A 27,573-nucleotide genomic window follows, 5' to 3' on the forward strand; every position below is an offset into this window, starting at 1 on the left:
ATCTATTTACGTGCTAGCATTTTCATGCCGTAATGTTGTGCCCAATATGAATATGGCAAATAGTCGATCCCAAAGTGCAACTTTGGTAGATACTACTAATAAACTACAAGCTACATAAACAGATTAATTAAAGAGGATATTATGTTAATTAATCATCTCTCATTGATAGATAACCCACAAGTATCCTTTGGTTGACTTAATCTATTTACAATTTCATGACTTAATACACTTATTTTTATTACTTATAATCTTTTATATTATAATGTATTGATGTAGGTAAAATAAAATATTTAGTTTATTAAGTCATCTACATCAGAGTGCTTAAAGTTTATCCGTTCAACATGCCACAACAGATGGCTAAAGCGTGCACTTCCTCTATGTTGATGCATGCTTAAGCACGCTGTGAAGGCAACCAATCGTGGCTCGCCACATCACATTTTTAATTCTCTTACTTGTTTCAAAAATCCAATTAATTATGTTTTTTAATTCTAAGATTAAATTTTTATTTATTTTTTATTATATTTTTCAAATATCTATTACTAATTCTGTATTTTTAAATGTTTTCATTTTTTGCTCTTTTAATTATTTATTTTTAAAATTTTAAACTATGTAGTTGTTTTATTCATAACTAAGAAGATTATTTCATTTTATTGTTATTAATCGACCAAGGACAATAAATGTTAATCACCATAATGTACAATTTACAACTAATTACAGACTCATTATGTATAACTAAACTAGGACAGTCTATTTAACCAACTAACATTAATACGTGATCTCACTACATAAATGAAAATTCCAAAAGTGTCTCATGAAGTTATAAATCTAATTTTAGGTGATTTCACATAAGCATTATAGAATTCAAGAAATAAAAATGCATCACAAAATAAAATTTACTAATTAAATCGAAAGGAGTTTTTCAACGACTGTCGTCTCCTCCCACCGCCTTATTCTGCAAAATGCATGAGAGATCGTCCCGATTTATAAACATCAAAATATCATTGAAATATTTTTTTTCTAGCATCAAAATATTACTCTAAGGCCAACCACAACGCTGTTCCTATACCGTTCCTATACCGTTCCTTAAACCACTATTTGAGGGCCCCACTGTACTTTTTTACTCCATTCCTTAACTAAGGAACGGAACCTGCAACCCTCCGTTCCTTAACCGTTCCTTAACCGTTCCTTAAATTACTATTCATTCTATTTCAATTTTTATTTTTATTTCCAACTAAATTAAATTAAATAAACACACTTTATTAAAAAACAAACATACTTTATTAAAAAATAAACATACTTTATTAAAAAACACACAATATTAAAAAAAATTACAACTTAAACTTAAAAAATTAAAAAAAACACACAATTCAAATCCTAAAAAATAAAAAACACACAATAAAAAACACACAATTAAACGTGGGAAAATAAAAAAAACTACTCCGCCGGCGAATCATCCTCCGGAGGCGGTCGAGGTTTAGGGGGAGGGGGAAGACCAAGTAGTCCTGCCATATGCACAATTCCGTTCCACCAGGCCGTGTATTGGGCGTACGAGAAGCGGGAAGTGTCCGCCATTGTGGCGGTTATGTACGCCACCATAAGTGTGTTCGAGCCTCCTTGTGAGCCCGATCCCGAGGCCGACTGGCTTGATTCTCCTCGGCCCTTCCTCGCTCTAGCCGCTTTCGCCGCCTTCGTCCCTTGCGGACGACGGCGCCCACGGCTAGATCCCTCGTACTCGGCGGCCGTAACCCCAACCTCCTGCGGGTCACGATCACTGGGCGCATCGGCGTCACCAGACGAGTACTGGCCGCTCGTCGTGTGCTTCGTCCGCTTTGAGGTTGATCCCGAGCTGGAGCGGACACCACCGGCCCACCTTTCCTCGTCCTTGACGAGCTGCCAAATATCAACATATTTGAACTGTACACCGGTGTCCTGGTGGAAGGCGCGCAAAGCCGCCCTCAGTATGTCGGCGCCCGAAGCTCCGCTTTGGTAGTGCGCCGCTTCGGTGGAGTAGATCCCGCAGAATTTTTTGACCTGTAAATCGACTCGGCCAAAGTGAGCACGAAGCATTGTATATTTGCGCTTCCGGGCCCCTTTCGGCTTAGTCTCGTGGTAGACATCACGGACCTTTTCCCAGAAGCACTTGGCGGCTTGTTGGTTGCCGACGATGGGATCATATGAGACGGTGAGCCAGGCGGTGTACACCGCCTTTGTTTCTTCGTTGGTGTAGGGATGCCGGCCCAGATCCTCCGGCTCCTCCTCCTCATCCTCCTCGGGTGCCTCAGACGCAGCCCTGTAGCTTCCACCGCCTCGGCCTCCTCCCTGAGTGGGTTCAACGGGGATATCCTCCCGAATCTGGGACAAACCCTGGGAAAGCTGCGAGCCGGAGCCTCGAGCGTAGGCATCCACATCGAAAGTGGGTGGTTGGTACCCACCCGGCGTCGCCGACCCCTGCGTGCCCGGCGTCGATGACCCAGAACCACCAAGTGTGTTGTACATGGTCTCCCAATCGCCGAACGCGTTGAGATCCCACCCTCCGGCGCCGCCACCACCGTAATTGCCGTCGCCGGACATTTTTTGAAGAGATAGAATATGAAAATTGGAGAGAAATTGATGTTGATGTAGGAAGAATAGATGTGTAGTTGTGTATAAAATGAATGAATTAGGTGTATTTATAGAATAAGAAAATAAAATAAAAATTAAAAAAATTAAGAAAAAGTTAAAAAAAACGGTAATGTTACCGTTTAAAAAAAAACTTTTTTAAAAAATTCGATGTTTATAAAAAAAAAATAATTATTGCGTCATTGCTGACGTGTCCCACTCGCGGGCCGGCGAGTGGGAAGCACGCACGCACGGGGATCGGCCACGTCGCCCAGGCGCGTGGCGGCTTGTTCCGTGCCGCGTTACGTGCCGTCGGCACCCGGCACGGAATGGGAACGGGACGGGAGCGGAATGCAGCGCCGCAACGCGTTCCGCGGCGAAACCGTTCCGGCGGAACGGCACGCGGAACGCCGGCGGCACGCGTTGCGGGTGCTCTAATGCCTAGTATTCATCACGATCTACAAAATAAATCAGAATATATATCCACATCGATCGAATTCGGATTTTCACATCAGTGTTATTCAGCCCCAATAAATTATAACGAACTGCTAAACAATTACTCTCTCCGTTCCATAGGAGTGGATGTCATTTTGTCATTTTGGTACGTTTCATAGTAGTGGAGTCATTTCCCTTTTTAGTAAAAATAACACGTTTTTTGTCACTTATTTTTCTCTCTTTCTTACTTTATTCTCTCTACTTTGTCATCTCTCTTACTTTATTATCTTTTTATTTAATACATTACACATCATTTTCTTAATCTCTATGCCGGAAAGAAATGTCTTCACTGCTATACAACGAAGGGAGTATTTGGTTTATTCATTTGTATTTGTGATTACTTGTACAATATTTGTAAATCGTGCCCAAAGATTTTTATTTTTCAATATTTACTCCCTAAACCATTTATAATTCAACCTAAAAAATTTATTGATAATTAGTCCCTAAACCTAATGCTATAAACCAATAAGGTATACCGCAAAAGCTAATTAGTAGGATCATTGAGACTTTTCTTTTCACGACTTTATTTTGAGTAATTGTCAAGTAAATTTCCACTAATCAAAATCGAAATAATGAAATAATTGTCGTAATTTAAAATACAGGAAATAAAGTCAGAGAAATATTCTGCGACCGTACAGAGCTCACGTGGCCGCACCGTACGGAGACGAAGGTCGCATGAAATGGAAGTACGACACGTAGACAAAACGCACCTCCTCAGCCAATCAGAGCGCGACAGCGATTTCATAAAACCACCTCCGGTTTTCGAAAACCGCTGTCGTCTACATCTGAGTACTGTTCTCTCATATATTCCAAAACACACACAACACACACATATACATACAAATAAATGCTTCTCATAAAGGCACCGAGATACATACAGTGAGTGACAAACAAAGTACATTCCGGTTAATTGAAGAGGAAAATTGCCCGAATAAATTGTGATTTTTGTTCAAATTTGAATGGAAACTTCAATAATCAATAGGGTCTAATTTGAATGGAATTGTATGTATTGTGGCATCTTAAAAATTCAATGTGAACGGGGTTGCTAGCGATTTTTGCTAGTGATTTTATCTTCTCTCTTTTTTTTCTACGAACATTGCAAGTAACTCAACCACGTTATCAATTGGAAACACGTACGACCTAAATCAACGGCATATTACAAATAGAAAATACTTCCATGGGAAAATTGAGTAAACTTAACCCCGTCTGTCCGTGAATACTTGTCCAACACCGACTAGGTTCAAATTTTAATAAATATAGCAAAAAAAGGATTAAAAAGTTAGTGATATAAACTCGCATTTTTATATATTCAAGTATGATAAAATATGAGTGCATGAGTTATTAGGAAGGTAAGATCCACTAAACTAAATAGTACTACTCCCGGCCGAAGGTAATTGAGACATTTTTTTCGAAAAAATTAAAATGATCAAGCCACAAGAAGGCGAGCCGTGCATCATAGAAAAACACATAGCATCAAAGAGTTCACGAGAAACAAGCAAAACAAATCCGGGGAAAGACAACCGTCGGACCTATCAAATTGAAATATGAGACATGTAATGACAGACATCTAAAAAAAGAAATACGAGACACATATTCACCGACAAAGGGAGTTAAAGTCATAGCTTACCCAACTGATTATCAAAATTACGAGACAAACCATAATTTGACCAAAATTTTTAATTTTTTTGACAATTCTTCCTTGTATATGTACATATATACAAAAAAATGCTCCTCACAAAAGGTACCGAGAGAGACACACCAACAAATTAACAACAAACAAGTGCATTCTTTTTACACGCATATATGTATATACTCATGTAATTTTATGAGAGAGAGATTAACTATATACTATAATGAGGAGTAATTATACATGTATGTATATGTGGCCTTTTTTACTAAAATGAGTGAGGAAAAAAAATATCTGAGTGGTGGGGAGTGCGACAGAGCATGTACATGGAAACGGTAAAAACGAGAGCAACTCCTCCTCATCATCATCTTCCCCATATATATATATAACATCCACATATATATATATACACATAAGTAGGTCACGCTATTTTCCCCTCTTTTCCTACACACACACATACACGCACTCAGAGTGAGAGAGAAATGGGGAGAGGGAGAGTTCAGCTGAAGCGAATCGAGAACAAAATCAATCGCCAGGTCACCTTCTCCAAGCGCCGATCCGGATTGTTGAAGAAGGCGCATGAGATCTCGATCCTCTGCGACGCTGATGTCGGATTAATCGTCTTCTCCACCAAGGGGAAGCTCTTCGAATACGCGACTGATTCGTGGTATGATTTTTTGTTTTTGTTTTTTTTCTTCAATTTATGCGGTTTTCGATCGATTGATTCGAGTTTTAGCTGCGTTTCTCTCTCACACACACGTGTTTTCGATCGATTGTTTGAGTTTTAGCTGATTTTGATTATCCTTTCTCGTTATGCAGTGTGTTTCTCTCTCACACACTTATTTCTAAAATTTTGGGGTTTTCGATCGATTGTTTGAGTTTTAGGTGTTTTTAATTAGTTTTTTATGTTTGATTTTGTTTGTGTTTATGCAGTTTGTTTCTCTCTCACACACTTATAGGGTTTTCGATCGATTGTTGGAGTTTCAGCTGTTTTTAACTGATTTTTTAACTGATTTTTTAAATATATTTGCGTTTGCTTCATTACTGTTTATGAGGTTTGTTTCTCTCTCACACACATATATGTATTCTGCGGTGTTCGATTCATTGTTTGAGTTTTTTAATGCAGTTTGTTTCTCACACAAATTTATATGTATGTATGGAAATTTTATGCATCTAAAGGGGAAAAATGCTGTGAATCATTATTCTAGTTACCTTCTTTTGCTGTTTTCTGTATTTTGTTTAGTTTTGGAAGTTGATTTAGGATATAGATATAGATATATAATTGAAAGTTTTGTTGGAAGGTATCCAGAGTAAAGTTTTTGTGTGTGTGTGTGTGTGTTTTATGTAAGTACATTATAACCAAATACTACTACTGAGTTTCTGATTGATACAAAGCAGACTGACTGTATTTTCATGCAAAACTTTCATTTCATTTCATTTTTATCGTTTTTTGTGCCATTTTTCTTTTATTCCTATATATTCATTTTTTTAAATAACACTCATTATTACATCATAAAATTCAAGCTTTGTTTGGTTTATTGGTGTATATATTAGTAAAAATATTTGAAGGAATTTATGCCAAGCATAACAAGTATATATATATTTATTTATCTTGGATTTGAGAAATTCAAAACAACAAATTAAACCATGTTTATTTTGCTTAATACATGGTTTTTTAAGAAAATGCACTTGAAGTTTATTAGTACTTGACTTCACTTAAGCTTTAAGAATGAATTTAATTATTTCTAAAATATTAAATTTATATGAATATTTGAGAAGGCATGTATACTAAAATTATAATACTACTAGATTTTGTATATACAGATTTTCTAATATACAAATGTTTTAGGGCACTGTCCCCCATTGGAATTTTTATTATAACTAGCATGATATAATATTTTATATTTTTTAAATTAAAAATTAGTTATTCACTTTGTTTTTTCCTGAAACAATCAAAGATTCATATTTTTTTAGTTTAACTTGACTTTTTTTGTTGCTCTTTAATACTATTTCTTTGCCAAATTAATTAGGTGAATTTGAATTTAGAATTACTATCAGTAATGAACTAAAAAAAGTACAATATGAGTTTTAAATGTACATTTTTTACACTCATACTTGCAATTTACTTTCTATGTTGGATTTTTAAAATAATTTGAAATTATAAGGTGATTGTAAATATATACTAGTATTTTATAATGAATTGCTTATTGCTCGATAATAATTTGAAATTATAAGGTGATTGTAATTATGTGAATTACTAATATATTATTCTTATTATACTTTGAGTGAATATTTTAGTTTTAATTAGTAGTTATATCAAACTACTACTCCACTTGGTAGTAGTACATTGGAATTCTTCGTTATTGGATATATATTTGTCTGTATGAACTTGTTAATGAGTATTTATTTTATTACCTCACATTCAAAGTGATCTACTTGTAACTGCTATGAGTAAAGCTTTTATGATAATTGTATAAATGCAATAAATATACGTGAATGATGAAAGATGCTACTAGCTGTTATTTTTTTTGTGTTGCACTATACTTAATAAAGTTGTGATTTAATTGCAAAAAGTAATTTTATTTGCAAACATCTTATGTACTCCTATATTATTATTTAAAATAATTAAAATTTTGGCTCTAAATCCTAACTCTTGTTTTCATTGGCTGTAGCATGGAAAGGATCCTTGAAAGATATGAAAGATGTTCTTATGCTGAAAGGCAGCTAAAAGAGCCCGACCTTGAATCACCGGTATAGATAAACCTAAATTATCATTGCATTATTGAAAAGCAAAGTGTTACATTCTTTAAAATACCATTATGTTTATGCATAAATACTAGAATCACTTTTCTACAATCTATAAATTTAGTTTTTCATATTAATAATGTTATGATAAATATCCTATTTGTGCATCTTTCTTGAGCATTACTCTGTCTAGTCCAAATTAAGTAACAACAACCATAGATCGATTCGTTCATTATACATAGCTATGTTGCATAATTTACATGAGTAGCATCCGTAAGCACCACTCTCAGTGTACATTGCACTGCGTGTTTGTTTTATACATTTAGTTCAATTCAAATACCTTAAAAATTTTATTGCCGGTATCAATTTATAAATAACATGAAATTCTAGATTTATTTATTCATTTATTGGCAGTTATAGGTAAAATGAACATATTAATCTTTAACTTGTAAGTAATTTGTAAATAAAATAAATAACCCTAAACATGAATTAAAATGGTCAGATAATGTGTGAATTATAACATTCCTCTATTTATAATGTGACATGGTATATATATACTTTGACTTTGATAGGTAAGCTGGACTTTGGAGCATGCTAAGCTTAAGGGTAGGGTGGAGGTTCTGCAGAGAAACCAGAGGTGGGTCATAATTAATTCATATATATTGGTTAATTAATTTATAATGTGTAGTATTAATTTTACTATATAAACACAATCAGTTTTATTTTATTTATTTAATTATTTGAAGTCATTATATGGGAGAAGATCTGGACTCTCTAAGCATGAAAGAGCTGCAAAACTTGGAACATCAACTTGATGTTTCTCTTAAACATATCCGTACTCGAAAGGTAAATTTTCAGCCTTTTTTGTTTCTAAAATTGAAAATTACATTCAAGTCATATGATGAAAAATAAATATGATATTTCAAGAAGGGAATAATGACATAATTATGAAAGATAATTGATGCTATATATTCCATATGTGTTTCTTGTTTGTAAATTGTAACCAAACATTGAAAATTGCAAGTGATATTTAAGTACAAGGATACTTAATTTATTTTCTATTATAATATATTAATATTAATATTTTATCTGATTTATTGGAAATTGGCAATATTAATCCATCATATGATAAAAGATTATTAAATTATATACTGTATAATGTAAATTCTTAAACTTTCATTATAATATGGCTTAAGTTTTATTTGTTGGGATTGCGATGTTAATTACATATACCACTTACAAGCGTGTTGTGCAAATCTTATATAGATTAGAAAGAATAGTAAATAATGGGTATCTCTCTCAATTACAATGATTATTTGAACATACTAAAGGATTAATTGTTTACTTTTATGATTAGTTTAAATAGATAAAATAGTATGGTAATTTTGGAATATCTCAAGGCTTTTAATTGCAATTTTATTTTTGAATTAATTTTACTTAATTTATAGCATTTCATTAAGAATACGTAATTGAAAACTCTAATAAAGAAAACAAAAATATTCAATTATTTATTTGATTAAATGTGAAAAGTAGCTTCCCCTAGTAGCTAAATCATCAACATGAAAATAAGATCATTATGTGAGAGAGAAAATGAAAGAGGACATAAATAGTTCCCTTGGAAATTGGAATAAAGAACTACTACTAATACTGTATTTAATACTTATATTATGGATTAAAATTAAATATTTGACAGCAAAGTTATAGTCATATCAAAGATGTCAAGAATGTATTTATGAGGTCAGGGTTATATGTCTAATCAAAGGTGTCAAGAATGGTTTTAAAGTAAATGAAAATTTGAAAATGGGTGGCCACTTGTCAAAAAATCGTTTCGCGTGCTCAAACACAAAGTCGCGCATCAGCCGCGTGCTTAGCGCATGAGCACACGAACGTTTGCTTACTTATCACAAGCTCACAACCACTAAGCACGCGACCATAGATATTTTTACTTTCATTTTAATTATTTATTTGATTATTTCTAATGCTTCATTTGTTCTTCACTTATTTATTTTATAATTTTTACTTTATTTTTTTCAATTTAACTCACTAAGTATCAACTTCTTTAATCTTGTATTCATAGGAATCGCCTTAAATAAGACAGGACGGAGTATAATTTATTTATTTATTATATGTTCTAAATTCTTACCTGCAGAACCAACTCATGAATGAGTCCATTTCGGAGCTCCAGAAAAAGGTAAGAAACGAATCCATGTTTATTTGTTAGAGATAAAATCCATGCATGCTTTAATAATAAATGTTTAGATTTACATAATATGAGTAAACAAAATTAATTCCTCAAGGAGTCTATTGAAATTTAAGAAAAAAAATGATGTTGGTCTTTATTAATATTTCAAGGGAAATTAGTATTTTTCATAAACTTTGAAAGTGGTCTTGAAATTCATAAATTTTAAGAATTAGTGTCAATTTTCCATGGAAGGTGGTTATTCTTTGGCAGATCTATAGGGCTTATTTTATCCTATTAGGCACGTACTATTATTCAACGTCGAATTTAAGAAATACAACGTCAAAAATAACGCCATTTCATGTATTTTCAAACTAAATTACATAGATTTCATGGCTAGTCACGGAAGTCCAAAATTTGCTGAAATTAATTGTTGCTCAAATTACTTTAATTTTCACATCAAGTTACTTTTTTATAGATGTATTTAGCAATAAAAATTGTCTCTAGCATTCATGTACAATAGATGTTTCTTGCCAACCCCAACTCAACTCATATAAAACCACTCTTGACCAAAGAAAGAGATTCAAATGTAGAAGTTTTGAGGTAAAAAGTTTAATTGAAGTTTCATTCTACAATACATGAGTTTAATTAGTTTAAATGTCACATTCAATTTGACCAAAAGCTTGTACTATATTTCTTCACATACAATCACATGATTCTCTGATGCAAACCTGCATTGTTTCAGGACAAGGCATTGCAGGAGCAAAACAACATCCTAGCCAAGAAGGTAATATTATAACATTATGGTTTAAGAATGGTGTGTTTCATGATTAAATAGTAATAGAATAAATTAGGAGATATAATAAATTAAAAGAGATTAAATATATTATTTGTCGTCATAATAAATGAAAATGACTCAAGTAATATAAAAACCTAAAGTGCAATCCGACTCAAATAAGTTTTAGATATTTATTTGAAAAGAACACAAATTATTAAAAGAGCAAAATCCAGCTTATAAACCTAATGTATGTATAGCTAGTCATTGTTTGTAGTGAAATTTAGCATTTTAGTTATTATGTATATACAGATAAAGGAGAGAGAGAAAGAGATGGCGGCGTCGGCAGCGGCCGCAACGACGGCGGCGATGGAACAACAGCAAAACCATGACTTGAACTCTTCTGGTTTTGGTCAGTCACAGCATATGGGTACCTTGAACATCAGGTAAATTCAATAAATGTTGTATACTATAAAGTCTATAACTTTCTTTTTGAAAAGAAATAAAATAAATAGGGGTTGGTCTAAAATATGGTTGTCACATTGATGAGCAGTCTAGGGTTCGTACTATATTACACTAGATTTTGTTGGAACTTAACGTACGGTCAGGTACTTTTTTGTTTTATAAATGGTGGGAGGGAATCAAATGTAATTATAAAATAATTAAAATTTTATAATTAAAAAATAATTAAAATCTAAATAAAAAAATGCAGCCAAATCTAAATATTTGGATGCATTTCTAAATGCAACCCAAATCTAAATATTTAGGTCATCTTTTTTTAAAATGACCTAAAAATAAACTAACAATAACCTAAAAATGTCCTGCGTATAATTTTATTCTGCGTTTTTTTATTAAGATTTAGTTTTGCATAGATTAAAACCCTCTTTTTTTCTAAATATAGGTCCAAATTTTTTGATTCGATAAACCTAATTTTGAAATGGGCAAAATTTATACTTCATTTATTAAGTTTTACATGTATTAGGGATGAGAAAAATATCTGAAATGTGAAAATTTGATCCGAACTAAACCGCATCGGATTTCTATTATTTACCCTCATCAAGAATGCTGGTTAATAGAAGTAAAATTACATCACTTGTGAATTTAAGAATGACCATTTATAAGTAAGTCCATATCATAGGCTCCTAATTGTTACTACTATATGCTATTCTACTCATAGGCGGACACAGGCAAAATCGGCCAGTTTTTTGAAGAGTCTTATGATGCATTCAATTTTTGTCTAATACTCCATATTACTCAAATGATCCTATCAATTAACCAATCAATTAAAATAATTTTTTGAATAAATTTTAGAATATATAGCTCCTGTCAATCTTTTTTCTGCTTCTGTTGTATTCACAGGAACGAGATTTACCCAATCGAAGGAGAAAACGGCGAAGCTAACGCTGGCACGACATTACACCAAAATCAATTTTCAAATCCGATAATACCCTCGTGGATGCTACACCACATAGATGGATAAAAGAAATATAGGATGATAAAATGACTTGCATCGATCCATCTTATTTATGTACTTTATTGTTGTGTTATTTATAATCCTAGGCTAAACTAGGAAAACAAATAAGAGAGTGTTATTAATTAAATTACTTGTATTTATTAAGGTCGATACCTTATTATGTGTGTGGTATAATATGTGTATAGAATTGAATGGTTGAGAACTTAAAATATGTGTGTGGAAATGTTTTTGATAAACTATTTGTTTCCCGTGGGCCCACTTAGTTTAATTTTGGATTATGTAAATTATCTTTGTACATTTGCAGCCTTATCCCAAAAAGGGGAAGAATTTAGAATAAAGCTTTGAAAATTGATCTATTATACATACTTTGATACTTTCAATTCTCTTTTCTATGTCTAGCTAGAATTTTGAACATAACTTCCTTGGTGAAATTGATTTCTTGGGTGGAAATTTAAGGGTTTAATTATGAATCGGGCTAGCCCGAACTCCTTGATGAAATTGTTTTCTTGGTTGGAAATATAAGGGTTTGATTAGGAATCGGGCTATCCCGATGGGCTGCGCATAAATATATTTACTTTTTTTTTCTATATTGCATTCTTTCATTCGAATCATTTCTCTACATTCTTTTCCCTGGAGAATATATGTCTTATACTATAAAGATGTACGAAATTTATAATTGTTCCAAACTAAAACGGGAAAAGAATTAAAATTTTCTATGTAAATTGGTGCTTAAGAATTACTCCCTCTATACGCGAATAAGAGTCTCGTTTTTTCATTTTAGTCTGTCCGCGAATAGGAGTCACGGTTCACTGTTACCATAAATGGTAATAGGGTCCCACCTTCCACTAACTCATTTCACTCACATTTCATTTAAAACTAATATATACAAGTGAGACCACTATTCCACTAACTTTTTTCCACTCACTTTTCTTAACATTTCTTAAAACTCGCGCCGCCCATAAATGGGACTCCTAATGGGCTAATGGCAGACGGAGTGAGTAATTATATTTCCTTGTTTTTTTCTTAATTTGACACATTTTCTTATATCAATCGTATATATTCATTTTCTATTTATAATTTATGCTAAATATATTTTTATTTTTATCGTTTATTTTGTTAAGGATGTAAATGAGTACTATTTATAAGAAATTAGAATCCTTACAATTAATAAACAAATATACGATAATTTTAATTAACGGTTTGTAGCTTGATTAGTCCGTTGGGTTAACACGAACATGCGGGTTGTAAATTTTTAACTTGATAAAATTTCAGCTCAATTAGCTCGTAATCCTCCAGACTGGCTCGAGTGACATCCCTATAAACTTTTCATTTTCATTTACTCATTTAAATTTATGAAATTTATCACGTACACCATTGAAATAGCTGCAAGATTTGAACGTAGACAAGATCTTCTTTTCTAGAGAGAATAAGTTTGGTCCCCAAAACACCATAATACAATGATTTTTCCATCAGTAGACTTAATAAATTTCCATACATTTCGGGTAAAATGAGGAGAAAGTAAATTCCAACACTAGAAAATAATTTGAAATGTTATCACTGATTTCCAAAAGAGAAAATGTGTGATGTCATTTTTTATGTCTTTGCTTTCCTTTTTTTTAGATTAATTTCTTCTATATTTAGTTAGGCAATAGCAAATTAGCATTATTAAAAATGTTGCACTTAGAGAGCTCTGTTGTACATCAAGAGATTTTTCTATCGATATACTTTTTGAATATTTTGAAATCTCAATTAAGTTCCATAAATGACCATGCAAAAATGAATTTGGACCACCATTGAATAATAAAAATTATTATTATATTAAGCATCGATTATCTGGCATTGATTTGTCTCATTAAGAAGCAAATCAGTTGATTAAAAAGTGGTGGATCATCTTGAATCGAAAGTTTAATCAAGGGGTAATAAAAGTGGCATAGGGTAGATCATTAGTCATTATCACGACAATATACTCTCTCCATCCACGAAAAACAGACCGGTATGTGAATGACACATGTTTTAATGAGAAATTAAGAAAGTAAGAGAGAAAATAAAGAGAAATTTTCTATTTTTGGAAATTAGACTACGTTTTATGGACAGCTGGAAATAAAAAAATGAGACTATTTTTCGTACACGGAGAGAGAATATGTCATTACAATTCGATAATTGACTAATTGTTATAACTGGTTTACCTAGAACAACCAACTTAATCATTATTTTCCGATCCAAGAGGTTATAACTTGTCAATACATATGCAAAAGGTATTAACTTGAAACATTTTGTTAGAGTGGTTGGAGTCTGATACGAGTTAATTTTTCTGTGCAAAGCTATCGATTTTTTTTTTTTACTTTCTTTTGTAATAATATAAATATCGATTTGTTATTTGTTGTTGGTTGTAATTGTATGTGTGTTCTTATTTTTCTATCTCGTGAACAAGTATTTTTTAGCTCTCTTAATTTAAGCATTTTGTTTTTCATATAGTAAAATATGTTATCAATTATATACATTATTGATTTTGATGCAATAACCTGAACCTGAGAGAAAAAAGAACGAAAGGGAGAAGAAATCCTAATTTCTAAAATTTTAGTTTATTCTCATAATCATAGTCATCTCTAAAAAACATTTATTGGATACTTCATGTCGAAAATTTTCTCTTTACGTATTTACAATAAAAATAGTAAATCACATAAATTATCTATACTTAAAACCTTGGATACGTGAAATTATATTTCATATTTTGAGTATTTGCCATCTTTGCTTTTCGATGTGATTTATGTCCCTTACCTTTCCAATTTCATTGTAATGCTTTCTTACAACGAATTTTTCAAACACTACATGCATAATCTAGTGAACTAAACCATTTTATCACAATTCACAAATAAAGTTGCTACATAATTTGAATCAAGGATTACTTTAATATCCCTGAAATCCTACTAAACAACGGGAATTTATTTCATCATATTTGCAATAAAAAAAGATAGGATTCAAGAAACAATAGTCACAATCATTACATACATCAAAATATATAGCCTTAATATTTTATTTTGGCAACAATTATACCAAGCTTGATTGGGACAAATGAAATACTAAATGAGTGGTGACCATGTGCACGTCTACCCAACAATTAATTAGGTAACACAACTTTGCTACAAAATTAAATTCATTCTACATTATGTATGCAATTTCACACATCATTTAGTAAACCTTCGATAAGAGCAATAATGAATTTGAGCAAAATATTGTAGAAAATCAAAAAACAAATTGTAATCTCACTCATCTTCCTCGCACACGCACAAAGATTTTGTGTTATATTACCTCCATCCACCAAATATAGTTATGATAATTGATATGAATATCACTTATTTTAAAGCCAGATTGATTAAATAAGAGAGAGATGAAGAGAAAAACAGAACTATTTTTCGTGAATGGAGGTAGTTTTTAACATAATAGAGTAGTTAGTATGTGAACACATAGTTACCAACATAATTAATTATGTATATAAGACTAAAGGAGACTCTCCACACACAAGTTTGAGTAGAACAGAAACAGAAAGATTTGAGAAATAGAGACAGAGAGAGGTGCTTCTTACAAGAGATGAACTAAACTGGGAGAGGAGAGGTACCTGGCTTCAACATGGACCCTGCCGTGGCGTGTACCCCTGCCCGTTCGCCTTCTCAGCAGGACCAGAGAACCATCGCAAGCTTTATCGAAGCACAAGGTGAGACAGATTGGTTCAGTGAGTTCAGCTTCAACCCCGAATCCGAGTTTGGGAACAAGGTGATGGTCGTTGTCGATAACAGCCATGAAGCTAGAGTGGCGCTCGAGTATGCACTGTCCAAGGATCTCCAGAGCAACGACACGATTGTTCTGTTACATGTTGCCAGAATAAGTACGACACCGGGTATTTTTTCCCTTCCAAATTGAACCTTAGACAGTATTTAACTGAGCGATGAATATACCGTGTTGCAGATGAGAATACGAACAGGGAGATTGATCCAAAGGCATACGATCTTCTGAACACTAGCAAAAATATATGTCAACAAAAAAAACCTGAGGTAAGTGTAGAAAGTAAACCAAATGATTTTTTCACTCAAGCAGTCAAGCTATTCAGATTATAACGATGAAATCTGCATTCAATTCACACAAAAATGTATCAGATGCTGAGGCATTTACTAATAACCATAAGCTTCTTTCGTTCAAAATGAAACAGGTGCGTGTGGTGATGACAGTCAGGGAAGGGGTGGACAAGGGGGCGACCATTGTTGAAGAAGCAAAACAGGAAAGGGTCTCGTATTTGGTTCTTGGACAAAGAAAAAAATCATTTCTAGGGCGACTACGGATGTTTTGGGCATACAAGAGAAACGAGAGCGGATTCGTGGACTACTGCATCCAGAATGCTGAATGTAAGACATTCTCAGTAAGAAGGAGAAACAGAAAAATCGGAGGATTTCTTATTAATACCAAACATCTCAAGAACTTTTGGCTTCTGGCCTAGGATATCAGTACATTCATATTTGGAGCTTCAACGAAATACAGTGATATCAATCACCATGCTTGGAAAGAAGAAGATTTGAAGTGAAATGATTTAATTATATGAGTAATAAATTCAGCAGCAAATTGTTGTTATGAAATATTAGGAACAAAATCAAGCACAAGAGTTGACTATGAAATATTGTTATGCATTATTTTTTCCTAGTTTAAGTAGGATTTCATGGGATTGGAACTAATAATTAGGAATAAATTAGAATAAAAAAATGATATGTAAACTCCTATATATATATAGGATTGTATTCAAATCCTTTTTCCATATTTTCTCTTATTTCCTTCTTGATCTCAGCCCCACGATTTTGTCATCCGACGGTTAGATTGATGCCACGTGTCATTTAATAATGCAGATTTTCAGTTAAATAATACACACCGACTAATAATGCACCGTTATAGTGTAATAATGCAGATTTTCAGTTGAATAATGCACACCGACTAATAATGCACCATTATAGTGTAATATAATGCAGATCATCTGGACCGTTGATGAATGAGATCTAACGGTCCAGATTAAGAAGGAACTTAAATCTAAGGGGAGAAAATGAGTTTAACACTACCCTATATATATATATATATATATATTCTGTGGAGGATTGGAAGAAAGCATCGAAGAGGGATCAAATAGTTGGTGGTGTAGAATCGAGGCCTCGGAGAGAGGATCATTTGGCTTCTCCGGGGAACTGGTTTCATTCATTTGTTTCAGTCTTTCAAGCTATTTTGTCGAATACTTAGAGAACAATACTCTGTATTCAGCTTCAGTTTATACTTTATATCGAGTCCAATTCTTATTCCAAGTTATTCTCTTCCTTCCTTTCACTCAATATCACATTCGTATTTGGAGCTTCAACACATGTGTACCATTGAAGGAAAGTGCTTTTAATGCCAAATGCAACCAACTGTCTAAAACAGAATGACAACTTATTTAATTTCATAGTGTACTATATTTTTGTCATAAAATTTCCAAGGATTAACAATGCAATGTTTAATTAAATTGGATTACATTATCGTACACATACCTCATATCAAGGTCAAAGTCCATATTCGAAGTCTACAAAGTCCTGCAAAAAGAGAGATATTTAAGTAAAGTGAAAAGCAGGAAAGGAATTGAAACTACACCTAATCTGAGCATGTTTAGTCATAGCACAAGTGTTGCGAGGAATACAGACCGGTGAAACAAACTATCAATGCTTGCAAGACATACACAGAATTAACCAGAATTGAACACAAATTGAAAGTAACAATAATCCTCTCGTTAGGCCACAGACTAGCCGCTTACAACTACTAGCACAAGACTCCTAAACATATCCTAATCGAAAGAAAAAAGATAAACTAGAAGACTATGAAACAAGGGACTCTTCAAAAGATAACTAACAAATTAAGTGCATGTTTGGTAGAGTAGATAACTCATCTAGGGATGAAATTCTATGAACAATAATGTCAATGGAATTCTATGAACAAAAATGTCCTTTTTGTTCATAGAATTCCATCCCTAGATGAGTTATCTAATCTACCAAATATGCTTTAAGGACAGAGATAAACAAATTGAAGTTATCTCCAAGCTGTTGAGCTATTCATAAGCTGTGAACCCTCTTGGTCCACGCCTGTAAACACACCATGCCATCGGTATCAGTCAATAGTTAAGAGTGTGTAACAATAGCAAGATAAATAACAGTGCCATTTTCATATTGTGAAAGTGTCTGCACCATGCTTGCTGTAGTAAGGAAATTCAAACTGCAAAAATGCAAAATTGCAAAAGAAAAAGGGAGGAATGGTTTTGCAATTTAAATATCTTATGCCACAGTTAAAAGAGCTTCCTACAGTATAATGTCCACACAATGGAATACGAGAACTGAAGATAAACAAAGAATGGCTGGATAAATCAATATTCTTTTGCATCATAAGACTGTACATAGAAAACAAAGATTGCCCAGGGAATCGCTACACGTTATATTCATCTATGATTCAGCAATAGTGAACCAAGTTATTGTAAGAGGGAGCAGTCAAGGAGATTCAATCAGAAATCTGATGGCTGAGAGCTGCATCCAGCGTACTTTCTCAACTTTTGTAACTACCAACATATTTTCAACAACGGCCTCCAAGTTGAGTAACACTCGTGAGAATTAATTACTATAAGAGATATGGGGTTCATTTGAAGGCTTTCTGAGAGCTTAAGCTATACTTAGGTCTATTTACAATTCTGTACAGCTTATCATATCCAGCAAGTACTCCTGCCCCAGCAACACCTAGTAGCATGTTCGCTGTGACTCCTCTATATAGTGCTGAAAAACCTTCAACACGAACAATTTCAACAAACGCTTGCCTGGCGCTATGGTACTTGGCTGATTGTCCAGACGTGAGCATCATTCTCCGCCGTAGAGTGTCAAATGGGTATGCACATACCCCAGAAACAGTGGTGACACTCCAACCCAAGAAGAAGCTAGCAACAAAATTGTCCTGCAATGTTCGGATTATGTTCAGTTCTTAGTTGAACAAGTTTATAAGAACCAAAGTAAAGCAGGGAATTTATAAATACATATTACAGCTCAAAATATATTGTTCAGACAAGTTAATGCTTTTAGCACGTAACTCGCTGAAATTAAGAGGAGTGACCTTCTCCAATTCCAGCTACGGTTTTAGGTTATTTGATTATTATTCAAATTAAAAGAGTTCGGCGAAAAGAGAAGTTTCACTAACATAAAAACAGAATCAAGTATACAGAAAACTTCGCGGATTTTTATCTCAAACTCCATAGCTGGCAGAAGAAACAAGTATCTTCACATTAATCATTCTTAACCAATAGCAATCAAATCCCACCAAGGAGAAATTCAAGTACAAGTAAGATTCACTGACCTGAAATGGTCCAACCAAAACTACAGGTTTCATGGTGTCATAGATCCCAAAATACATTCCACGATAAAGAGTAATTCCCAATATTGAAACCCCAAATCCTCGATAGAGACCTGGCATTCCATCACTTGACAAGGTTTTACGATAAACATCCAATAGCCCATTAAATTGGTGTTTCCCATTGATACGGCACTCCCTAGCATCTGTCGCCAATCTAGTCCTTGCATAATCTAGGTGATAAAGAAACAAAGAAGTGGTAGCTCCTGCAGCACTCCCCGAAGCAACATTTCCAGCAAACCACTTTAAGTATCCATCTTTCTCTTTTGAGCATCCAAACAGGCCTCTGAAGTAGCCTTTAAATGCAAAGTTGAAGGCCTGCAGAAAATTAGGATAAAGACATTAGTTTTTCTTACGAATTTTTAACACATAAGTTTTCTTAACCTAAAAAACAGGCAAGTCTGAAACCAAACAGTTTGCATATACACAAATGATTAATGCAAAACGGGTAGGGAGGGAGATGATTACATAAAAATTTCAATGCACTTTTGAACAAAGGATATTAACTGAGAGTTTATTCAAGAATAGAACAATGCAGTGGAAGAAATTGTCCCCAAGGAATCCAAAAAAACACTTAATGATTCATTCACTGCAAAATTTAGAACACCTAACTGGAGACCAAATAAAGAAAATTCCAGATTCTTTAATAATATCTATGTTTTACCAACATGAAACAATTAGCAGTGTTATAATTTCATTCATTAAAGAAAAATGTACCAGAGCTTTCCAAAAACTACAACAACAGAAACAACACCATAAAATAATAGTACTATAGTACCTTTCTATTAAAAAAAGGAAGTAAAATCATACCTGTGTGGGGAAATATCTTATAACGTTGGCCTGATTACCCCTCCAGAAGGACAAGACACCTTCCTCCCTGTAGACCCTCTTGAAGCAATTACCAACACCCCCATAAGGTCTTTGAAGGTGTCCTCTCTTCACTAACTCTCCCTGGTTCTGCAGCAAAAGCTTCACTCTCTCAATCGGTGCAGCAGCAGATTTTGCTGTTATAGCTGCAGTCCCTCCTAGGACGAAATCTACTGAGAACTTCTCTGAGTTTTTCGCCATAGCAGACCCTTCCCCCCTTTGTAGTTTCATCCCTGAGAAAACACAAGCACACATCATAACTACACATGTATAGCTTCCTACTTTCTCGGTCAATTCTACGTAAATGTAGAATTGAAGAAAAGGAATAGGAAATTCCTTAAACTGTGGTGGCATGGTAACTTGATACTTCAAAACTGAAAGGTGGCAAGTATCTCAAGCAGAAGAAGCAAGTGAATTGTCTGCTTTGAAGTGTAATCAACATCCAATACAAAGAAAATGGATCTCTTCACTGCATCAAGAAACTAAGACAAGGTAACACAAAGGAGGATCGTAATACGATTGGAGAGCATATAGGATATTAGATCTCCTGAGGACAGCGTTCAAACACTAGCACGGCCAATTCTACGTAAATGCTTTTTCATCTCATAACATGGTGAAATCAATAGTGTATGTACACTTAGAAATTTGATGGGGCTGCTAATTGAATCTAAAATCTTAAAAAAATATTAGAAAACAAAAACTTGGTGTAGTCATATAGGATGATAGGAACACTGATAAATAAACAAAAGTGTTTAACAAAAATTTACGATTATGTCTGCAAAAGTCTACCGAATCGCAACATTGCCATTGGAAACCTCCAGATTTCAATGTTTTCGGCAACGTTGTGGAAAATTAAAGCTAAATTGCATTTCTACCCCAACATTAGAAGTAGTCAGATAAAAAAACAGATTGCAAAAGATCTCGAGCTAACGCCACGAGTTTATCTAGTGTTTTCAACGAAATACAAAAACAGATTGCAAAATATCTCAAGCTGACAGCCATTACATCTATGCAGCTATGAAATTAGCTTATTCCTTCGTTACTCAGAAACAATTAAATTTGTTTGCGAAACTCTAGAGCTAAATCATATATTTTCGCTGGTGGCTACACCAATCCATTCACGTCGTCTCAAAATATTCTCAGTAACTCTTCATATCCTAATCCAATTAGCAGATTCACCGTTGAAAAATCTATCAATTATCACCGGAAGAACATCCATGGTTTCGTAAAATAGAAGCTTAAAATCAGAATGAAAAAAAACTGCATATACATGAACAGAAACACAAAATACAAATTGAAAAGCAATATGAAAGGAGAGGATTTTTACTTGGGGCAAAGGGCATGCGAAGTAGATTCTGTTCGTCAATTCTTCAAGCTTCAAATTTTGTGCATTTTTCCAGTTTTGCATTATCTTTTGATTCTCTGTGGTTTTGTCATATAAAAACAAATGGACAATAAAAATAAAAATAAATAAAATTGTGCACTAATTTTTTGCTATGCATTCGCGCCTCATTTCAATATTTGTTGGAGGTTTTGTTATATTTTATTTAAAGGATAATGTCGATGACGTTACATAGCATACTAATCACTTAAAAATTCCCATTTATATCATTTTTTTGAAAAAAATTTCGTGGTTTTGAATCTTTTGATGAATTTAATAACATTGAATTCTAAGAATGCTGTTATGTAGTTGGATATATTGGATTTGAAATTTAATCTCGAAATTATACTAGGATTAGTCTTGTCATTCTCTTAACAAAATTATTTTTTAAAATTGTTGGGTCAATTTAGTTTTGGTTATACGGTGAGTAGGGGAGTGTTATATTACTAATTCAATACTTAATACTAACTACAACTAAATAATAGTCATTAGATATTCAAATTAAGGGTCTAGATCATCTACCTCGGAACGTCAATACTATCAAAAAAACGTCAATAAGGGTATTAAGGTCAATTTACAACAAACTAGTTGTAACTAACTTTTGAAAATATCTCATAACTTTAAAACGCATATAACTTTCTCGATTTAAATTATTTTTTCGCATAACATATATCAAATTAAAGATAGTTTCATAAGGATTCTAACGATATTTCACTTGCATATGTTCCGATGTCAAAATTTGAAAATTTTCAAACATTTTCAATTTTTTCGTACAGCAACAAATGTCAACATAGTATATAAAATATGTCAATATAATACATGTAGAATGTCAATATAAGCAATGTGTTAACATTCTCAAAGCATTGTGTTGACATTCTCAAAGCATTGTGTTGATATTTTCGAAACACTATATTGACATTTTTCATCCAAAACCCTAATTTGGTAGTTTTTTTTATCTTGTTCGATTTAATTAATAAAAACGAAGATTACACGTGGCAAATTGGAGACCACAAATTTTCAAAATTCTATGGTCTTAAATTAGTTGTAGTTAGCAATTAAATGATGAGTTAGCAATTGATCACTCTCTACGGGGAGTAATACTCTCTCCGGCCACGATTAATTTGTTTAACTTTCCTTTTCCGTCCATCCACCATTAATTGACACTTTTTTTTATTTTTACTATTTTAAAAATGAATTTCACGTTACTATACGCATCTCACTCGCATTGGCATTGGCATTGGCAAGGGAGTATTAAGAAACTGTGTATTGGATCGTTTATCACTCCGAAGTCTCTCTATCATTATAAACTAGTAACTAATTACATAATTTATTTTAAATTTAATTAATACGGAGTATTACTTTATTAGTTTCGAGTTATGTTAGCAAAACTTGTACACATTAATTTGTAATTGTAGTTTTAAAATCACAATTACATCCATTAGTTAACTATTAAAATTATGTATATACATTCACTAGTTTATACACCATGAAAGAATAATAAAGTAAAATAGTCAAGATATTAAATATTGCCAACTTAATAAATAGGTGGAAGAAGTATGCTATTACAATCACTTCTTCATTTGAGAAAAAACTAACAAAACCATGTATTGTTCAATTACAGTACCATCTCAACATACAGCAATACAGTTTCTTGAAATATATATTCAATATAAATATCATCACTCATTTAGATATATTAAGATTGTTGAGACACTAGTGACTGCAGATGAAACCTTGCTCTCGCGGCAGCCAAAATAGATTCTTCGTTTCGCAATTCTTTCGTAGCTGCCACAGCAGTGATATAAGCTGCCCTTGCATCTTCCAGTTCCTGCATATCCATTTCATCATCCTGCAAAATTATATGAGAAGATTAGCGTTGATACAGAAATTGGCATCATAATTCATAAACTACAGAAATAAGCGACTCAAATCGCTAATGTGGGAGAGAATAAAACAGAAAGCAACACGAGTGCATCTAAAGTGCAGTAAGAAGAAACTTAGTTTCTAGTTCGAAGTTCATAGTGATGATTGACTTACAATTTCGTGATTCTGATCAATAGGATAGAGGAAGTTGTCCTCGTAATCTCCAGGAGAAATGGCAGAATCGTTCCTTGTCAAGCCTTCTATTAGTAACATAAAAGATGATATCTCCCCTTGCACCTTGTCTAAATCTTCCTGGAGCCTCTCCACTTTCTTGTTGGAAGTCATTGCCTCCCATTGTAACTTCTCCAAAGCTGCTTGTTTGTCAGCAAGCTTAACCTGTGAAAAGAAATTTCCCCCCAGAATTCAAAAATAAAAGAACAAAAAATCAATTTTGTTACAGAATATTCAGAGTGAGAAAGAGAGATATTGAGAGCAAGCATATAACAGGTATATCACATTTTATGATGTTAACCCTAGTCACATTCAACTTCCATGAAGAAGCTCGAGTTAAATAGAAATCAAGAAGTTGGTATTTATCATGGGAAGGATGAAGCATCTTTACATGCTGCTAATTTTCTTCATTCTTTCAAGGCCATATATATGATTGAAAATTACTAGAGGTATACAGTAGGTTCAGTGTTTGGATATATAAGATTTGATGAATTTCGTAAATCTAAAAAGAAGAGAGAGTGTAGGGTTAATGAATGGCCATCCAAGACACCATAACGAAGGATAATTTGGAAAACCAGTTCCAAGAAATAAACTCAGCAAGGTTCAGAACACAATAATATACTACTATATCTGTTAACAGTAACTTTATAACTTATAACAAAGGCCATACCTTTGCATCGGAAAGCTGGAGTTGAGTGGACTTAACTAGCGAGTCCTTTTCTGCAGCCTCGCTTTTAAGTTCCTCATATTTGGTCTGAACTGAAGCCATCTCATTCTTTACATGTTCCGCTGATTCCAAAAGTTCGTCTTTTTCTGATAATTGCCTCTTTAGATCCTCTACTTGGTCCCTCAGTGCCACCAGTTCTTCTCTATCCTTTTCAGACAGAAGCAACCTCGAGGAAACTGATAAGTCTTCCGTGTCTTGGCTGTTGGCTGCATTCCTGTCTCCCTGGTCCCTGGGCTTTTTTGTAGGAAGAGTGGCACCCTTTCCAGCTGTCTGCAACATATACCAACAACAGCAAATAAATTAACGCTTTAGGCGAAATCATAGTCAATAACTGAAGTCAATTAGGAAAAAATGTACAGAAGATCTAAGTTCACTTACTGAAATAGTTAGATACTAAATCTTACTATAAGTTTTTTATGTTTATTCAAGCAATGAAGTTCATTAGTGGAAAACCGTGTTGTTCTTTTTTCTGTAGAAGCCAAAAGAGAAATAGATATTACTACTGTCTTTTCTATTTTCTTTTCATCCTTTTCCTTTAAATTTTTCCCTCCACTCATTATTTTTTTCCTTTTATCTTCTCTGAATGTTTTTCTCCAGTCCAGATTTTTAACTTGTTCCTCTTATTTCTTTTCTCTCTTCCAACTGTGCCTGTAGCAACCAATAGCACTGTCAAAACTACTTCGTCAGCATCTAAACAACTACAAACTCAACATTTTGTTACTTACTTTTATCTTTATTTCCTTTATGTTTTCTAGTTCATTCCTTCCTTTGCTAGTTTTTCCCCCCATTTCCATTTTTACGGGAGATATGGCATCTGCACCACCTCATGTTCGAGGAGTATAAGAGTTTTGTAGCCGTCACATCTTAACAAATACTAGTACTAAATAAGGATACCAACCACCTAGCATCTACATCCAAAAGCTATGTCTTAAACAATACCAACCATCTAGCATCAAGAAGTATAGTTTGGATATAAAATGATACCAATAAATCAGTCATTCCATAACTAAGTACTAGTATAGTAGTATATAAGTTAAGTTATAACTCTTCTTTCCATGAAAAGCACCTCATCAAAAACTAAGAAGTCTCCTACACCACATTGCCTGCCCCAATACGGATGCAGTAAAAGGGTCGAAGCTGCTAAAATCACAGTGATAACAAATTCACAGAGACATGAGCACTAACTAAAGTGTCTGGTTTATACAGAATATGAACAGATGCTCATATAGATTCCACTTAGTTAAGCAACCAAATAATTTTAGCTAATTCACAGAGACATGAGTATTAAGTAGCTGGTAATTCCTAAATATGAATGGATTCTCATATAAATTCCACTTACTAAGTTAAGCAACCTACTAATTTTAGCTAATACAGTCAAACACACTTCCATTTTGTGGATAAGTATTTGGAAGTTCATACTGTTCAAACTTAATACATACTGAATTTGAAATTGCTTCAATTTACAAGCAATTCAATTAGCAAATTCAACATAAGGCACAGCTACTGCAAGTTCACACACACACACAGTAGAGGGGGAGTATTTCACCTTTTTATAGAGGGCTTCTCTAGAAGGCTTCTTTGTGTAGATCACAGAACCCCGCCGTGTAAATGATGAATTCGATTTCTGATCCTACCGTTGCAAAAAAAACATCAAATTAGCAACAAAAAAAGAAAAAAAGAGGAACAAAGTGAAATAGGCGTGGTTTGTTACAATTAGCGATTGGACGAGAGGGACCATCTCCACGAGGTCGTTGAAGAGCACCGGATCGACGCCTCCGGTGGCGGAGGAGGCGGCTGCGGCGGCGGAGAGAGAGGAGAACGTGCGGCTGAGGTCGTCGCCGGAGAGCCATGACTTGGGGTCCGCGCCGAAACCAGTGCTGTCTTGCAAATCCAACAAATGCTGCGGCTGAGATTCGTACATCCTCCCCTCCATTGATTTCGAAATGGAGATCGATCGATCAGTTGAATTTCCTCTTTCTTCAAGCAGAAGATGGAGCTGAGAATTTTGAAAGCGAAGGCTTGAATTTTGAATTTCTTTTTGGGGCTAAAAATCTTTAGCCAAATTAATTTATCCACGGCGGGAATATTTTATTTATAGTAGTAATATATATTTTTGAATATACCATCAATTAAACTTCAAATTATTCGGTATTATTAGTACATCCTTGATTATTAAAGATTTCCCTTTTCAATCATGAGCTATCAATTGGTATTAATTGAATAGTCGGATTGTTACACTACTATTCAATTATCTCTTAGAGAAAAAAAAATATATTTTTTGAATTGGAGAAACAGCATGACAGATTTGAGATACATGGATTTTTCAAAACAGAGAAATGAATGGAGACTCAGTTAATAAGTACATAATTAATAATTAGTCATTTTAAAAAAGAGAAATTGCAATATAAAATAAGATTGGCCAGTTTCTTATTAATATCTTAAAACTTTTTAAAATATCGATTTTATCATAATTTTAACATTTTCTCAATTATTTCATTGCCAAAAAATCATGTCATTCACAATCTTCATTTTTTATGTGTAGTACTATGCGTTAAGCAATTTTTCTTGCATTGTAAGTCAATCTTTAGACACTCTAGTAGAAAAATGTCTAAAGACAAACTATACATAAAAAATAGTATAGATTTTTTTTGCTATGAGGCAATTGAAAATCCAAGTTATGATATAAACGATTAATTTTTAAAGTGCGAGATTGACTATAAATTGATCAAATTTAGTGATTTTTTGACAATTTTTTTTATTATTTATGATATACTAGTAAGTAGTGACATTAAAATTAATATAGCACTGTACTAAACGGAACGTATGTTTTTAGAGATGATTATATTATATCGTAAAATGTTTGGTGAGCTATTGCTTCAAGATATAATCAAAATTTGACTAGTGTGGCATCACATCACATTCAATTTTATTAAGAAATTAAAGCTTTAGTTTGATTTGAACTATAGGCCATCCATCACTATTTTTAACAAATGGAGTAGTACAATAGTGTTAATTAAGTTAATATTTCAAAATCACTTGATTTTAAATTTTGATAGTTGTTTCCCATAATGCTTGTGTGAAATATCATACCATTACATTTATTGTATAATAGAACCCAAATAATTAGATTTAATGGTTTTTTTCTTGAAAGCCCAACAAATGTTGCTG

At 33.3% G+C, this 27,573-nt stretch overlaps 4 protein-coding genes across 8 annotated transcripts; 2 read left to right on the forward strand and 2 right to left on the reverse strand.

Annotated features, from left to right (window-relative positions):
* Positions 1 to 5,054: 5,054 nt before the first annotated feature.
* On the forward strand, positions 5,055 to 12,129 carry LOC121780286 (truncated transcription factor CAULIFLOWER A-like). The gene is made up of 8 exons (XM_042177833.1): positions 5,055 to 5,387; positions 7,393 to 7,471; positions 8,038 to 8,102; positions 8,212 to 8,311; positions 9,615 to 9,656; positions 10,390 to 10,431; positions 10,732 to 10,865; positions 11,779 to 12,129. The coding sequence occupies exons 1-8, from the start codon at positions 5,203 to 5,205 to the stop codon at positions 11,897 to 11,899; spliced, it is 768 nt and encodes a 255-aa protein (XP_042033767.1). The 5' UTR covers positions 5,055 to 5,202; the 3' UTR covers positions 11,900 to 12,129.
* Positions 12,130 to 14,743: 2,614 nt separating this feature from the next.
* LOC121778350 lies at positions 14,744 to 16,557 on the forward strand. Its single transcript, XM_042175682.1, has 3 exons — positions 14,744 to 15,776; positions 15,857 to 15,942; positions 16,098 to 16,557. The coding sequence occupies exons 1-3, from the start codon at positions 15,521 to 15,523 to the stop codon at positions 16,380 to 16,382; spliced, it is 627 nt and encodes a 208-aa protein (XP_042031616.1). The 5' UTR covers positions 14,744 to 15,520; the 3' UTR covers positions 16,383 to 16,557.
* Positions 15,618 to 21,678, reverse strand: LOC121778349 (ADP,ATP carrier protein ER-ANT1-like). 5 transcript variants are annotated; one of them, XR_006045663.1, is made up of 7 exons: positions 21,531 to 21,667; positions 20,147 to 20,436; positions 19,283 to 19,654; positions 18,753 to 18,886; positions 17,449 to 17,490; positions 15,847 to 15,900; positions 15,618 to 15,754 (listed from the first exon to the last, which is right to left on the reverse strand). XR_006045663.1 is itself a non-coding variant. In XM_042175680.1 (5 exons), the coding sequence occupies exons 3-5, from the start codon at positions 20,432 to 20,434 to the stop codon at positions 18,578 to 18,580; spliced, it is 969 nt and encodes a 322-aa protein (XP_042031614.1). In that variant the 5' UTR covers positions 20,435 to 20,436; positions 20,540 to 20,672; positions 21,531 to 21,678; the 3' UTR covers positions 18,274 to 18,577. The 5 variants fall into 5 exon arrangements, 3 of the variants coding, with proteins under 3 accessions (XP_042031614.1, XP_042031615.1, XP_042031613.1); XR_006045662.1 differs by having other exon boundaries at positions 15,847 to 15,907; XM_042175680.1 differs by lacking the exons at positions 15,618 to 15,754; positions 15,847 to 15,900; positions 17,449 to 17,490 and adding an exon at positions 20,540 to 20,672 and having other exon boundaries at positions 18,274 to 18,886; positions 21,531 to 21,678.
* Positions 21,679 to 23,101: 1,423 nt separating this feature from the next.
* LOC121780394 (protein MICROTUBULE BINDING PROTEIN 2C-like) lies at positions 23,102 to 26,459 on the reverse strand. The gene is made up of 5 exons (XM_042177988.1): positions 26,117 to 26,459; positions 25,952 to 26,035; positions 24,349 to 24,675; positions 23,622 to 23,843; positions 23,102 to 23,433 (listed from the first exon to the last, which is right to left on the reverse strand). Exons 1-5 carry the CDS (start codon positions 26,336 to 26,338, stop codon positions 23,281 to 23,283), a joined length of 1,008 nt encoding a protein of 335 aa, XP_042033922.1. The 5' UTR covers positions 26,339 to 26,459; the 3' UTR covers positions 23,102 to 23,280.
* Positions 26,460 to 27,573: the final 1,114 nt, after the last annotated feature.

The sequence above is a fragment of the Salvia splendens genome, chromosome 19 (assembly GCF_004379255.2).
Source record: "Salvia splendens isolate huo1 chromosome 19, SspV2, whole genome shotgun sequence".
Lineage (NCBI taxonomy): Eukaryota > Viridiplantae > Streptophyta > Magnoliopsida > Lamiales > Lamiaceae > Salvia > Salvia splendens.